The sequence below is a fragment of the Onychostruthus taczanowskii genome, unplaced genomic scaffold (genome assembly GCF_017590055.1).
Source record: "Onychostruthus taczanowskii isolate IOZ18803 unplaced genomic scaffold, ASM1759005v1 scaffold18, whole genome shotgun sequence".
Taxonomy (NCBI): domain Eukaryota; kingdom Metazoa; phylum Chordata; class Aves; order Passeriformes; family Passeridae; genus Onychostruthus; species Onychostruthus taczanowskii.
Genome location: NW_024499017.1, coordinates 2,161,697 through 2,176,819, shown reverse-complemented (window position 1 = coordinate 2,176,819; position 15,123 = coordinate 2,161,697). Strand labels below are relative to the sequence as shown.

Genomic DNA, 15,123 nt, shown 5'->3' with positions numbered 1-15,123 from the left:
AAAAAAAAAAAAGAAGATGAAAGCAGGGAAGAATCTCCATAAGCTTTGGTCAGAATAGCTCAGGATGATACCTGTAGAAGCAAGATTTTTGTTTGATCAGTGGACATATCAAAACCCACAAGAACAGAATGCAGTCTGTTGTATCACTTAACATGGTAAGTGTTCCTTAAGTGAAAACTGTCAGTGTCATATGGACCACTTACCACTTTCTTACAGTGATGTATGTCCCAGGGCCCTGAATGGGCCTGTGAAGTGTTGAAATTAGTTACTGAACATGGACAGATGGGACATCAACTGATCGCTTGTGACTTAAAACGAAAGCAAAAAGACTTCTCTTAAGCTGGTCCTACACTGATTTAAGTTAGGAACTGGTAACAATTTTGCTTTTTAAAAATCCATTCTCAGTGTAAGTTGCAGACATGCACATTCATATAGAATTTTCTGTCTTAAATTTCCTTTGCCTTTGCTTTGTCTCTTTGGATTTTTTCCCCCTGAGATTCACAAGGAAAGGAAAAGAAGAAAAGAACCCAGCCCCTGCATAACCTTTTATTCAAATGAAGACTGAGTAGGTAATCTTATTAATAATGCAGCCTTTGATATTAACTCGCTCCCATCTAACTTGGTTGTTCAATAAGAAAAACGTGTTTCCACCACCTTTGCTGTGATAACAGGGCCTCTAAAAGTATCTGAACTGTAATTTTCAATTCATCAGAATTGCCTCCCATGAGGATGAATGTCACTCTGACCCTCAGAGAACTAACCTGTTACAGAGAGCAATGTTGTCAACCTACACTGTAACATTAGTTTGGCTGTGATGAATTGTTACCGATCTGACAACTCTTTAATAGTTCATATTCAGTAGCAGGTTCAGCGTTCCTCAAAGGCATTCCCAAATTACTCTGGGGGCTGGGGGGAGGAGAATGGGGACACTGATCCACAAACAAGAGGAAAGCATTATTGTGGTTAAAATTAGTAGTCCAGGCACATACATGTGCACATATGTCTCTTTTCATATTTCTGCATGGGTGAGGAATAGTACTGAGATCATACATCACGTACTGCTAAACATGCAGAGAAATAAATTTTATCAAGGCTTGACCCAAGCCCCTGAAGTCTGAAGAGTACACAGGATCTCATCAGAGAAACAATTCCCAGAGCAAAGGGAGGTATCTGCTCACCATTGGTAATGAGTACAGCCTAAGGACCTCAGCCAGAGATGGAAGCCCACATACTGCTCAAACACAGAAAAGGAGATGGTTTGGAGCATGATTTGGAACACCCTTTCAGGAGGAGCCAGCTCCTCCTGTTGCTCTAGAGAGCCCACGTCTTTGCAACTCAAGATTCAGCTTCCCACTCTGAGCCACCCCTTTGGTGGAAGATCCTGTGATATTCTCCTAGACACTGTCACTGTGAATTCACCTTCAGATGTAGCATCTTGAAATCTGGCAGCAGTAAGTATGTGCTGGAGGGGCTGGGCAGCTGTCCCTGCAGGGCATAGGAGCCTGGCACAGGGCAGCTCCCAGGGCGTCCTGCAGGAGCACAGGGAGAGGACTGGTTTGATTCCCCCTCTGCCAACAGTGTCCTACCACACCTGGATGGCTTCTCTCTCTTCAAAGGCTCCTTGAAATAGCAAAACAAGGGTCTGCAGCACCACACTTCAGCTTTGTATCTCCACATCCTTAGGATGGACTGTAACTCCCTCCTAAAAATATCTTTCATGCACAGAGTCCAGGGCTGCCTTGGCTTCCTTCAGCAACTCCCGTGCCAGCACAGAGCCCTGAGTGCAGCCCTGGCTGCCAGGCACAGAAATGCTCTCTACTCCTCCAGAGCCCTCTGAAATTCCTTGGGTAGCAGCTCTTTTACTTCTGGATATTTCAGTTTACAACTGCTATTCCTTTCCTCTCTTTCTGTTACCTTTACAGTTTTAAATCCTTTTTGGTACGAAGTTGAGAACTCTGGATGACGTGTTTTATTGGTAAAAGGACCTGGATTGCTGGATCAGATTTACAAAGCAAGAAAAAACTGAATGCTGGTAGTTTTGGGTTGGGTTTTTTTTTTGTAGACTGGGGGTTGGGACTTTCCATCTAACAAGAGCAGCTGGACTCCAAGCTCTTTCAAGAGCAGAAATGTTGCTTCAGGTTCATTTCCACAACCCCACAGTGCTGCATTTATTATTTGCTTTTACTCACAAACTAGTTGTGGTTACAAAAAAAAAAGCTTGTCTTCCAAACAAATGACATTTTATCTCTTTCTCCACAGGAGAATAAGGTTGACTGCTACTTGTGCTTTGAGGCTTGGATGTGATTGAGATGAAACATCTGTTAAGAAAAAAGGTGTGGGGGGACTTTTTTCTGCTAAAAATATCATGCCTTTTTTTTTTTTTCCACCAAACTTGAAACATGTGATGAAATTCAACTTTTAAAATATAACCCTGGAGCTACTTGAAACTATAAAAGTCTCCTCAGTATCTGAGGCAAGTCAGAATTTCCACTGTTCAAGCTGGGCTTTTATGAAGAGCAGACTTTAGAAAAACCTGTAATCTGTCTAGGTAACAAAGGGCACTTGTTCTGCCTGGTGAGGTAAAACTTTGGGTTTCTGTAGCTACTGCAGCAGAAGTGGAGTTGAAACACACAAAAGCACCCTGATACACACTTTGAATTTGGAACAGCAACTGGCAAAGCAACATGCTTGTCATGGAAATTGCCTCCACAGCTCTGCATCCACACACCCCAGAGTTTGCAAGGTTCAGAGGGTTGTGGTGGCTAAACTTACCCAGCACAAGGCTCAGCCTTCTGTCCAACTCTGCATCCATCAGGCAGGCCATCTGTATAAAACAACTGCTCCTAAACTCAGTCCCAGAAATGCAAGAACCATTCAATCCTGTCATAATGTGGGTCCACACATGAGCCAGTCCAAGACATGAAATCCCCACAGGCAGGAGAGAAGGGCCTTAACAGAATCATGCACGTAGCATCTAAACAAAAACCTTCTGCAGAAAGCTACCAAACCCCAGCAAAGGCAGCACTCAAGCTCAATTGCCTGGCTCTGCCACAGGTCAGTGAAACACAGGAAAACTTGCATCAGGAATATTTGGGAGTTGCAGCAGGACATATTGCCTATTAAATGCAGTTCAAGGTTTCTAAAAATGAGTGCAGTGTTTCATGTAAAGGCAAGGGATCTGAAACATATATGTTGTCTTCTGAAATATCAAAGGCCAAAACTTCTTTCAATTATAAGGGAAAAAAACTGGAATAATTCTAGGAACACCAGCATGAGAGTGTTATCTAGTCCAAAATCTTTGACGGGAAATATGCACTAGCTTCACATGGACTAAAAAAAAATAGAAAAAAAGGAAAAGGAGAGAGTCACAAGAGAGTCAGAGAAGAATGGCATTTTGAATCACTTTTCAAAAATATGTTTAATAAAACCTCCATGAACTGTGGTCAAAGCTACAAGAAAAATAACTGGTAATAATCGTTGCTGGGAAATTAAAAGTAGAAAAGGACCTTTGTTCAAGCAGAATAAATGAAACCACTGGTATTCATCATGTTTCCAGAGAGATTGTTTTCAAACTCCTGACTTGTTCCCATATTTCATTCTTTGTTCTTGGTGGTGGATGTCCTGGGGCAAAGCTGAAGTACATTATTACACTGCTGCCCATGTGCAGCTTTATCTGTGCCCACAGACAGGGGCTCCTCTTTCACAGGGGCCCGAGTGCACCCTCTGCCCAGGCACACTGAGCTCACACCCAGCAGTGCTGAGGCAGGAGAGCAGGACAGCCCTGGGGGAGGGTTTGCCAGCTGTGCCCACAGCTGGAGCAGAACTGTGCACAGCCTGCCTCGCCCTGCACTCCGTGTGACAGTGACCCAGCCCAGCCCGAAGGAGCAGCTTACCCAGCCAGCGAGCCCACAGCATGGACCCAGCCCTTTCAGGCAGCTTGGACAAGCCACAAGTCCCACGCCCCTGGCATCCATTGCCATAGGGCACATCCCATTGCCTTAGGGCACCTTCCATTGCCACAGGGCATGTCCCATTGCCACAGGACATCTTCCATTGCCACAGCGCACCTTCCATTGCCACAGGGCACCTTCCATTGAGCTGCACTCACTGACACTGACACTAACCACAGCCTGCTGCCCAACATCCACCAGGATGCCTCGCTCACCTTTGAGGTGCCAAAGGCAAACCCAAGTGCCCTCCTGCCTTCAATGACATCTCCCTGAGCTACACCCTTTTGGCTTTTCATTCTTCTGCTTCCCACACTCGCCCTGATGGTCTGGCTGTCACATGCTACAAGAGAAGCAGCTTGAGAGATCTGTAGGTATAGATTTATCAACAGGTGACTTTTTGCCTTCTAGAAAACTAGTTCATTACTACCCCAGAGCTGAAAATAAAAGAATATTCTTATTGTTAATTGATTATTTTTAAAATGACCACTCAGGAAGAGCATTAGCTTCTCCACAGCAGAAGGAAAAGTTGCCAGTCGTAGGTAGATGGAAAGAACATGGAAAACCAATATTATTATAAATACCATGCACATAACATTATTTTAAAGCTTTCTATATTTAAGATATTCATTAAGGATCAACTCTGCTTTTTTTTTGAGGTGCTTGTTCACTTCCCTATTAACATTTGGCTTTCTTCAGCTGTCATAAGAATATAGACTACTTGTAAGTTTGGAAGGCTTTCTTGAGTACTATACTTTGCAATCGTCTCTCTATCATATTCTAAGGGACAGACATGGTTGCAGAAAATCCCAAGCTTCATTCTCAGCCTTGTTAGGCTGCTCCTGAACCAAACATGCAACTTGCTTGTGTTCAATGTAACAACTTTCCAGCTGTGTAGAATGATCTGAACACAGAGATCAATGCAAAACTACTACTTGCAGCAGGTATGATCTTCCCAGCCTAATGCAGAGGATTCTAACCCAGAACACTCTCAAACCATAGACAAAACACACCATCTATCACAGCCTGTTAGGCAGCACCAGTAGGAGCTGGTGGGGTGTCAGCTGAAGGGAGTGACATGCTCTGTGCAGGGAACACGCAGGACACGGGGAGGAGAGCACATGCTCTGCACACAGCAGCAGCTCAGTGTGAGGAGGAAAGCTCACCCTCTGAGGTGTCCTAACAGCCCACTTTTCACTGCCTTTCTGTGCTCTGCTTGCCAACATGGGTGGGAGCTGTTAGACACACTGTAAAGGTTCATTTGGAAACACCTGGAGACCACTAACTCATTACACACAGGCCATGGGCAACCGTTGGATGGCAACAGTCTTTCATCACTACTGACCTGGCTGCACTTGAAACAGCAGCTCCAGAAGTAAAAGCTTCTGATCCAAATACCAACCCCCCTCAACTGGAACAGCTAATGCTAAGAAACACTTGTACAATTTTATATTTTTTTAATTTTTTTTTTAAAGTGCCTCATGCCGTAAGATTTTCCTCCCACTCATGGCAAGCAGCCTACCTGCTTCTTATAATTTCCTGGATCTGTGCACAACCACAGGAAAACTTCTGCTAATCCTACCAGTCTCATGTTCTTTGGTGACTTTTATTCTAACTGCCAAACTAAGCAGTTTTCTCTTGGCACTCTCCCCTGCTCCTTCCTCCCCACACCCCCACGTCCTTCGCTGCTCCTTCCAACCCACAGTAACCAGCTTATCAGCTGCCAGCCTCAGCAGAGACCTGCTGCTTGTCACACATGGGGGCTGCTGCCAGCGGGTCACCCTGTGGCCAAAGACATTTTTCAGAGTTGTTCCATGTCATATTGAGTAGTAGGAAAGGATACAGCAGAAACCTCTTGGGAGCTGAAAGAAACACAGCCAGTGAGCAAGCGATCAACAGTCTGAGGTGATCATATAGCATGTACTCATGCACAGCAGAACTAGGGTAAGTGCATAGGATTAGCAGCAAGTCCTTAAAATGCAGAGCTCCCATATAACATCCCAGAAGGCTGACCACAAGAGCACTTTTAAGGTAGAATTATTAACACTCTATTTGCAGTGTCGGGATAAATAGGTATTCTGTTTAACCTGAGAGAGAAGGGACCATCGTTTTCTGTGAAGCACCAAGACTGCATCAATAGTACCATAAAGGTAGTAACAGTTGTGCCAACATAAAGAAAATTTGCCTGTGTGCAAGATGCAATCTATGCCTTTTCTATAAATACACTGGAATTTCATGTATATAAAATACAGAAAATTATTTAAGTTTTAGAAAATTAAGAACTATTATATCTGAAAGCATTAACTAGGGAGAGGAATGCCATTTGAATGAACTGCCTTTTATTACGTATTCACAGCTCAGCTTAGACAATACATTAATTTATTAGAGTTAAGAGATTAACGAAGTATGGTAAAAAGTGTTTCCCAGGCAAGCAGAAGGTTAACTAAAGTTAGCTAAAATGCTTGTTCAAGTTTTGCTTTGCTGACAAGTTTATAACAATTTGGGCCCAAGTACCATACCTTACCACCCTTCCTCTGAGCTGACAACCCAACAAATATTCTTCCAATTACTAATTTTAGAGAAAATTCCAGGAACTAAAGCCTTCACTGAATCTTTCCTGAATGGAGAGAGAGAGGAAAGGGAGTAATCTCACACAGCAGCAGCCCCACTGTAGGGTGCACTGGGCAAGGATGATCCCCCATGCCTCCCCTGATGCTGCAGCCCCAGCCAAGGGAAGCATCCCCCTGGAAGCCAACATGCTCCCATCACTGGGATGTCTGGGATCATTGTGGAGGTGGAAGCATGCGCAGCTGGGAGGTCCAGGCAGGCTGTCAGAGCTGGGCATCAGATCAGCAGCCTTAAACCACCAGTTCATTCTTTGTTATTGGTTCCTTGTTTGCTTATCAGTTCTTATTAAAGTCAAAAATAACACAGCTCCTCATTCTGGAGCACTGCTAACCACACCTCAGCTCCCAGTCGACCACAGATGCTGGGGAGGAAGACGTGAAGGACAGACTGCACTAGTAAAATGTTGAAAAACATACAACAATGTTAAGAATAAAATTAATTACTTTTCTGCTTTGCTGAATACAGAATGCTTTAATTGCAGGTTTAAAAATTACATAACAGCTTGTAAATATGTGAAAAGCACAACAAGTAGCCCTTTTACAGATCTTCTAGATTCTTTTTTCAGCAAAAACATGTGCTTTGAACTCTGCTGGAGAGCTTTCTAATATCAATGAGCAAGAAGATGACCTGAATAATTTGTCCTTTCTGGTACTAGAACAGGGAACATCTTACATCTAGGGATTTAGAAACATCTGTCTTGGGAAACATATATAAAAAATTGGGTTTGTTGATTCAGGCCAAACTCTGTCACTACTTTCATCAGGGCTTTGGATATCATGTTCAGATAAGGCACCAGGAAGGCTTGGATCTTCTCCAGTCTTCTGTTGAGAGAATAATAATCAAGACATCACCCTTGGCTGACAAATGAAACAGGGAACAGATTGCTATCAGTGTAAGAGGCAGCTCCTCTGACAGCTACAGGACAAGATTGATCTCAAGAGATACACAAGATTTCTGATTAATAGAAACACTTAGGTCATACTTTTCAGGAGAACAGTGACATGTGAAATCACATTACTGCATAAATAATTGGGACAATAGGTTAGGCATCAAGGTGAAGCTCAAGACTTCACTGTGAACTCCAAAAGGCAGCTGTATCCCACAGGGCTACAAAGAGCTTGTACTGGGACAAGAAGAAATCACCCTTTATACAATCAGTCTACATCAGAGGACTGCATCAGGAGCGCCTTCCTGAGCTGAACTTTCTGAAGTTTTTAAATGCTCAAGGGATAAGATGGAGAAACCACAGTTCATTTCAGAAAGACATGGAGTGGTCAAGATAAGAAAGCTCTCCTGGTCTACAAATTTTGGCTGCAAAAATTTCTAAAAGGGTCCAGGGAAAGGAGGTGAAAAAAGTTCTGGAAAACAAGAGCAGGACTCTCAAACAATTCATTAGAAGCTTACTTATGCCTAGCAGAGTTGAGGGAGAACTGGGATGTCATTACTGAGCATTCAAATGGGAGATTCTTTCTGAACAACCTGCTTGTCTCCACGGCAGTAGAGTGACTTGCCATTTGATCCTGCACTCAATTACAGCCTGCCATTTTAGCCTCTCCAGCGACACAAAATGGGAAGTATCTCCTCATGTCTGTGCTAGTTTTTGTGACTTCTTCCAGAGCCATCCCCAGCCATTCAGTTCTGGTAATCCATTATTCTAGCTAGGGACCAGGAAGAAACAATGGGAGCTCTTTTACTCTGTATGGAAGGGTGATGAAGCACATCCTTTTTGTGCAGAAACTGGAGGACAAGGAAGTTTGAGCACGAGACATTCCTACACAGCCACAGCAGATTGCACAAGTACTCAAAGTCTGCCAAGTGGAAGGCTCTGAAATGCACTGGGAAATCACCTGGAATGCAAGATGCAAACAAATCCACTGAAGAACCTATATCCAGCATGCCCAATTGTTGTGTTATTAATGAAAGAGGAAGAAGGAAAACAGAGTAAGAGTAATATGAGACTGAGGTTTCCACTGGTGTCTCTTATCTAAGGAATCAGTCTCTCCACTGACCACATAAGAGAAAATCCAAAAATTTCAATTTAGCGACTTGCCCAGCAGCAGAATCAAAGGCAGGTGGTGGATATAATAGACAATGCTGGGCAAACCGTTTCTTTCTGCACAGCACTCAATAACAGAGTTGCTGCTATTGAGTTCTAACCTCTTGTCATGCAGCAACATTGAGTCAACAATCCGCTCTCATGGCTTAATGCTTTTGATGTTTACTTTGTTCTTTGTATAGTTCAAAAGAAAGCACTAATGCACCAGTCCTCTTACCAAATACAATCTTAATCCCAGAATCCCGAGCCTTTTGCTGTTGGCCAGTTAAGTCTGTTAAGACGAAAGGATTTGATCAAGCTTTACATAACAACACAGAAGTTAAATCCAGCAAAGAGAGTTCTTTTTATCTGCACTGCTCAGACAGCTAAGAGAGGGGAAAAAAAGAGAGGGAAGGAAAAAAAAGGTAATGAACTTGGCTATGTAAAACAAAATAAGGAATTCAATTATTTCTCTTATTGCCACTTTGTCTTTTCAGTGAGAGTCTTCTAAAGAACTCTGATTTATTCTCCAATAAAGTTCCTGACAGAGAAGGCTCTAACATTCCCCTAAACCAGAACTGTGGAACTTGCTGTGCTTTTTTTTTTGGTAAATCTGAGAAATGTTTCCTTTTCATCCCTACCATGTATTTATGAAGATAGAATACTGATGCATGGAATTTGGTAGAGCATGGTATTTGCCATTGTCCTCTCTGAGCTTACTCTAAGCAACCATTTCCTGGGTTACAGATCCCTGTCTCTGACGCTGTTGGTGATTTTGATGTTATCTTATGACACATGAGCATATATTCATGCAGCACCTGTGTTATACCAGTACATATGTAAAGACCACGAGGCAGCAAAATAGAGGCAGAACAACTATTTTAAATGCAAAGATCAATCTATGTTCTAGAATGTTAATTACATTTTCCCACAGAAACATTTCTATGCAGAGAAGAGGCACAACATCCATCTTGTATCTAAGAATTCAATCTGTGCCCTATCAAAGGTCTCAAATCCTGTTTCAGCTTCACTTTATCTAATACCATGGTTTTGAGCTAGTAGTAGCACAATCATTAAAGCATGATGCAAGTAAAAAATTACACAAAAAGGATGCTTTAACACAATGATTGTTGTATTGTTTGATAATGATAAGATTTTCAATATCTGAATGAAATAGGAAGTGGTTAACACTGTCCCCAGCATGGAAAGCACAGCCTGGAGATCTGAGAGCAGAAGGGACGAGGAGCAAGCTTTGACAACTTGCATGCACTGCCTGAGCACAGGGTGGGAACAGTCATCTTCCTCCCAGCTGGAAAGATGCCACAGAACAGCCCTTCCATGGTGACAGCACACAAAGGATCGACCACTGCTGGTATCTAAATCTGGTCTTCACTACCCAGCTACCTCATAACAAAGGAGACTCATCAGAAGCAATAATGTGAAACTGCTGAAAGACTGAAATTACAGTTGCCTAAAAGGCTTTACATTCTAATAAAAAGAATCCTGCTGCTGAGTAGCTTAAAAATATTATATATTGAACATTATGTTTGCTATGCAAGATAATGCTACACAACAAAGAAAAATAATTAGAGGCATGGAAAGATAGAATGAGACAAAGAAAATGAAATTGTTCACCTTGCTGACATTTAATATCCTGTCTGAAGTTTCTCCTATAATTCTAAAATTAAAATCCTACCCTATGTCCTAGCAAGGGAAGATTGGAAAACTGTGGTGAAGTTAAATACAAAACCACTTAGCAAACACTGACTCCATCATGGCAAGTATAGTTTGCCATTGTGATAAACAACAGCCTACAAGCACCAGCCAAAATTCCTATGTTATGGCACGTATGAGACATGCAGTCTTTGTAAACCACAAAGATGAGAAAAACTTGTAATCCAAGACTCACAGTGTATTACCACATTGCACAGGTAAGGAACTGGAAGGCAGACATTCTTAACAGAGAATCTTTCATGTTCTGGTTATACAAAAGCTTCTAATACCAGAAACAAATGATTGGATTATAAAGTATAGAAATTTCCAGATTAAGCTTGACATGGCTCATTGCTGTAAGTAAACTGGGCATATTGTTTCCACTAGCATATAATATAAATCCAGCACACAGCCCATGCAACCTTGTTACACTAGAGGGTTTCTGAAGACTCATTTCCTTGAAAGGAAGGAGCAACAAATTAATCTCCTGCACTCAGAACCCCCACTGCTCCCTGAAGCTCAAGGTACCTCGGATGTGCTCTCTGGCAGAACACAGCATCCTTACCCACAGGCACCAAAGGTCCTTCCCACCACAACAACAATTCCATCTCAACTTTCTGATCACAGAGGAGGAGATGAGATGGAAAGAGAAACTATCTGAGGCAATAATGATTCCATTCATGTTCAAGAAAAATGTGTTGAGTAAGAGTCTCTAGTCCTTATTAGAAATTAAGGTGGGAGTTTCTAAGGCTGGTTTGTGTAAGCCAGAAGGGAATGCAGTGTCCCACACAACCCAGAGCTAACAGTTTCACTCATTTGCCACCTCTGCCAGGGACAATGACATCCATCACCCCTACCAAAGTCAGGAGAAGTACCTGGAGAAAATGGTGAGACCCTGAATTAAAACATTTGGTCCCTGTGATTCAGCTGGGTGACTTTTTCCAATACAAGTAGTAGCAGATACAGAAATAATACAGTATTTCCATCTTAACAATTTTTTCAGGCAAATGACACATTAGTAGATCAAGAACTGCACTCTAAATATATGCATTCTCACACTTATTTATTCACTAACTTATTCCAATACTCCTTTATATTAACCAAAAAATGTTGTTCTTTAAATACCTTCTAGATGAAAGTGTTCATCACCAATAGTGTCTCTGTAGCCTTCCCCAGATAAATCCTGTTGAAAACAAAACAAAACAAATTAAGTATAAATACACTATATAGAAAGTGTTGAGTTGTTAAAAATATGCATTTATTATTGCCAGAATTAATTTATAACATGAATGATAACACAGAAACTGTTTTCCAGAAAAGAAGTCAATCACCTTATTAGTGGTAGCCAATGCATTTGCTGCTATTTTACAATGCTCTGGACATACTTCTGGACAAAAATATGGTGAAGATGAATTGACTATACAGGGGAAAGAAAAAAAAAAGATCATATTTAAATAATTTTATAGAGTAATATTTAGTCTTTCAATGTTCTTTCAATCAAGCAAGATTAAAAAACTCCAAATGGAAATGATAAAGAAGAAAAAAGCCCTTCACTACCCACAGAGGAATGTCATCACTTGGTTCCACCAAGAAACAGAAAACTTCCTTATGCCAGAGGTCACCCAAGAAAAGCAGATAACAGATTCTGACAAGCTGCCTGAGCCTTCAGTTCTGAAATTAATTAAATTCCATCAACCCCAGTATGTCTAGAACAATACAGAAGCAGATGCCATAGTCATGCAGACGAACTTATCTCAGACCCAAACAACATTTCTGCAGTGGTGCTGAAGTAGTCATAAAGGGCATCAGTGGGATTTGGAGCTTATCCCAGTTACAAACACTCTGGAGAGCATTCTCACTCTCTTACTAGCAAACCCTTCCAGCTCCATCACCCCACCCCAGCTAAACCACAAGCAATGGCAGCTATCCTCATGTCCTGACTGCTCTCAGCCATTCCAAAGCTTTGGCAGCACCAGTGTCACCGACCTCACACTGCAGTCCAGCTCCCTGGATTCTCCCCAAACACTCTCTGCCTCTGATAAAGTTATGGTGACAAAGAAGGATATGGGCCTGAAAAACTGGCATGCTGCACTCACAGCCATTCCAGCTGCATCTGCAAAAACAGACCAGCAGCTCAGAGCCAGAATTCTCAGCATCAACCTGTGGGCTGGAAGTTGACCTTGGAGAGCTTTCAGTAGAAGATAAGGATAAGGTAGTAACCTGTGAAAATTAATGTCTGGTTGTATTCATTAGCTTTATTGTTAAGGAATTTGATCATGATAAAGGAAGTTCACCTCTTTTTCTTGAAAAAGTTGGCACAGGTTCTTTACCTTACACATGCCCAAATGTTATTCTTTGAGATTAGTTATAACAGAGTAACTAAGCCACAAAAGCATATCTTAGGAATTCTTCAGTATCAATTTCTGCAGCATGTTAAAAATTAGATTTCACCAACAATACTGGATACCCAGCCCAGAAACCCTGAAAATACTGCCTCTTCACAATCACATCCCCTGAAGTAAAGTTACACGTTGCAGGACAAATGCCTCTGAGAAATGCTGGCAAACTGGCCTGAATGCTGGGATACAGCACAGCACAGTGCTGCTATAAAAGCTGACATTCTGGATTTATCTTTGCAGGTAGAACACCACAAAAAAACTACTTTTGTTCCAGTAAAAATCCTCTCTTTATCTGGGCATGTGCTGATTAATATCAATCATTACCTTAAAAATTATGGAAAGAACAAACAGAGAATGAAAAGAAGACACAAAACATTGGCATAACACATCATATTGCTGCAACATGATGATCTTGATCAAATTTGATCCAATTCCCCCATGTCACAATTTTCCATGAAGCTGTGAGAGCGTACCCCTGCCTGCCCTAATAGATAATGATATATAGAAGTGACTCTGCTCTCCCACAATACTAAATATGGAGTAATTGTTTCATTAGGTGTTTTCTTGTGTTGGAATTCCCACTCTCCTTGGGAAAAAACCCTATTTTCTGTATTTCTGATCAGCAAATATGCAATGGGTAGGTACTTGTGGTGTCTCTGTGAGAATACTATCAGATGGTAGCTTTCACCTCCTAAAATTTTAGCTAGGCAAGCATTGCATCTGGGTATCAAACACTGCCTGTTAAAATGTCATTAATCTCATGCTCTACAACACTCAGAAGCCATTAATTGTTGTGATTTTTCATATGTCAAAAGACATCACTTTGAAACAAGCACACATTTGTTGATGAAAAATGCACTATCAAGTAACTCAAAGGAAAACAGTGGAACAAGACAGGCAGTGTAGAACAGCAGAGTGAAGCATTAATATTCATTACACTAGCTCCCTTATTTCCTCACTTTTAATCATTACATGGGTCTTAAGCAAATATGTTTTATATTCCAGTCTAGTTTCACTCCTTCTCTAGCTCCTAGTTATTTAAGTTAAAGTAGTAACTTAATGCAGGCAAATTTCCAGTAAGTGTTTCTGCCTTAAACCAAATTATTATAAATTAACACATTCTAAAAAGTGTTTTTCATGCTGTTGAACCATAATATAACTGTTAGACAGCATATAAATTGACAATCCATCCTGAAACTGATGAGAGTATTGTTTGAACAGTTAGTGACACGTTTAAGCAGACTTCCTCAGCTCCCAGCCAAAGGTATTCCTCTGTGGAAGATTCTGACATGTATTATCTTTGATAGACAGACATGTATCTGAGAAGGGTGTGGGCAACTCTTAAGATTTTACAGGGAAAAAAATGCAGGAGAAAAAAATATATATATTCTCTTATTCATCTTATCATCATTAACTTTTCTGTCAAAAAAACTACAAGAGAGTTACCTGAATATTTTTAGCACCACTGAGATAGATGTTGCTACCTGGATAAACGCCAGAATGCACCTGCCTGAGAAAAGGTTTCTGGGCAGTGTATGTAAACTCACACAAGAGAAAAGTATAAAAGCTGAGCAAGCATCAGAAAAAACAATTCTGACTGCAGCTCATCCTCCATAATATGCTGCCAGTAACCCACGCAAATTGCCTTGGAGTGGATAAAACAGTGCATCTACTCCCAGCAACACAAATTCATAATGTGGGCTAGAGTGAAAGAAAAGGGTCAGTGGGTAAAACAGAATTCACAGCTCAAGAAGCTCTAGTGGGAAGCAAACACTACATCCAGGCAGGAATATTTGACACCAGGGACAAGTGTGCTCAAGCACAAGGAGGACACAGGCTCGAGGGGATGAAAAAGCCAGGAATAGCTCTGCATTCAGCCAGGCTCTGCCACAGGGCCCTCAGCAGCCACCACGGCAGGAGCAGTGCCCAAACAGCAACAACATTTGGGTCGTAGGCAGCTGTATATCACTGTCCTGACACAATGCTTTAAATCACAGCACTGCCTTTTCAAACTGCACCACTGAGTCATGAAACAACCAAAACCAGATGTACCCTGTGAAATACTACATAAATGAGGTCAGCGAGCAGTTGAAAGAATAAAGAAAAGAAACATTTACACAGAAGGATTATTCCAGCATGCCATGGCTAGGGGTTGCTGGACAGGAACCCATCTAGAGTAAGTGTTTCTACCTCACCAGGAGTTTCCCAGATAAAGAAGTTGGCTGTTGTTGGCTACCAACACAGCTCACAGGGAATGACTCAGATTCAGGCTCAAACATGTGCTTCACAACCCAGAACAGCTGGCTGCCTGGCCTGGCTAGAAAGGACCTTGTGCCCCATTCATCCCACTCTGATAGGCGCTGCTGTACTCAGCTCAGATTTAAGAGGGTGGGGGTGGAGA

At 41.8% G+C, this 15,123-nt stretch overlaps 1 protein-coding gene across 1 annotated transcript in view; it reads right to left on the bottom strand.

The window, feature by feature from the left end:
- The window catches only part of NKD1 (NKD inhibitor of WNT signaling pathway 1), a 105,529-nt gene that overhangs the window by 24,968 nt on the left and 65,438 nt on the right, over positions 1-15,123 (bottom strand). Inside the window, exon 4 of the mRNA XM_041400765.1 lies at positions 11,449-11,506. Within this exon, the coding sequence (XP_041256699.1) occupies positions 11,449-11,506 (58 nt within the window). The remainder of the gene's footprint in view (positions 1-11,448; positions 11,507-15,123) is intronic.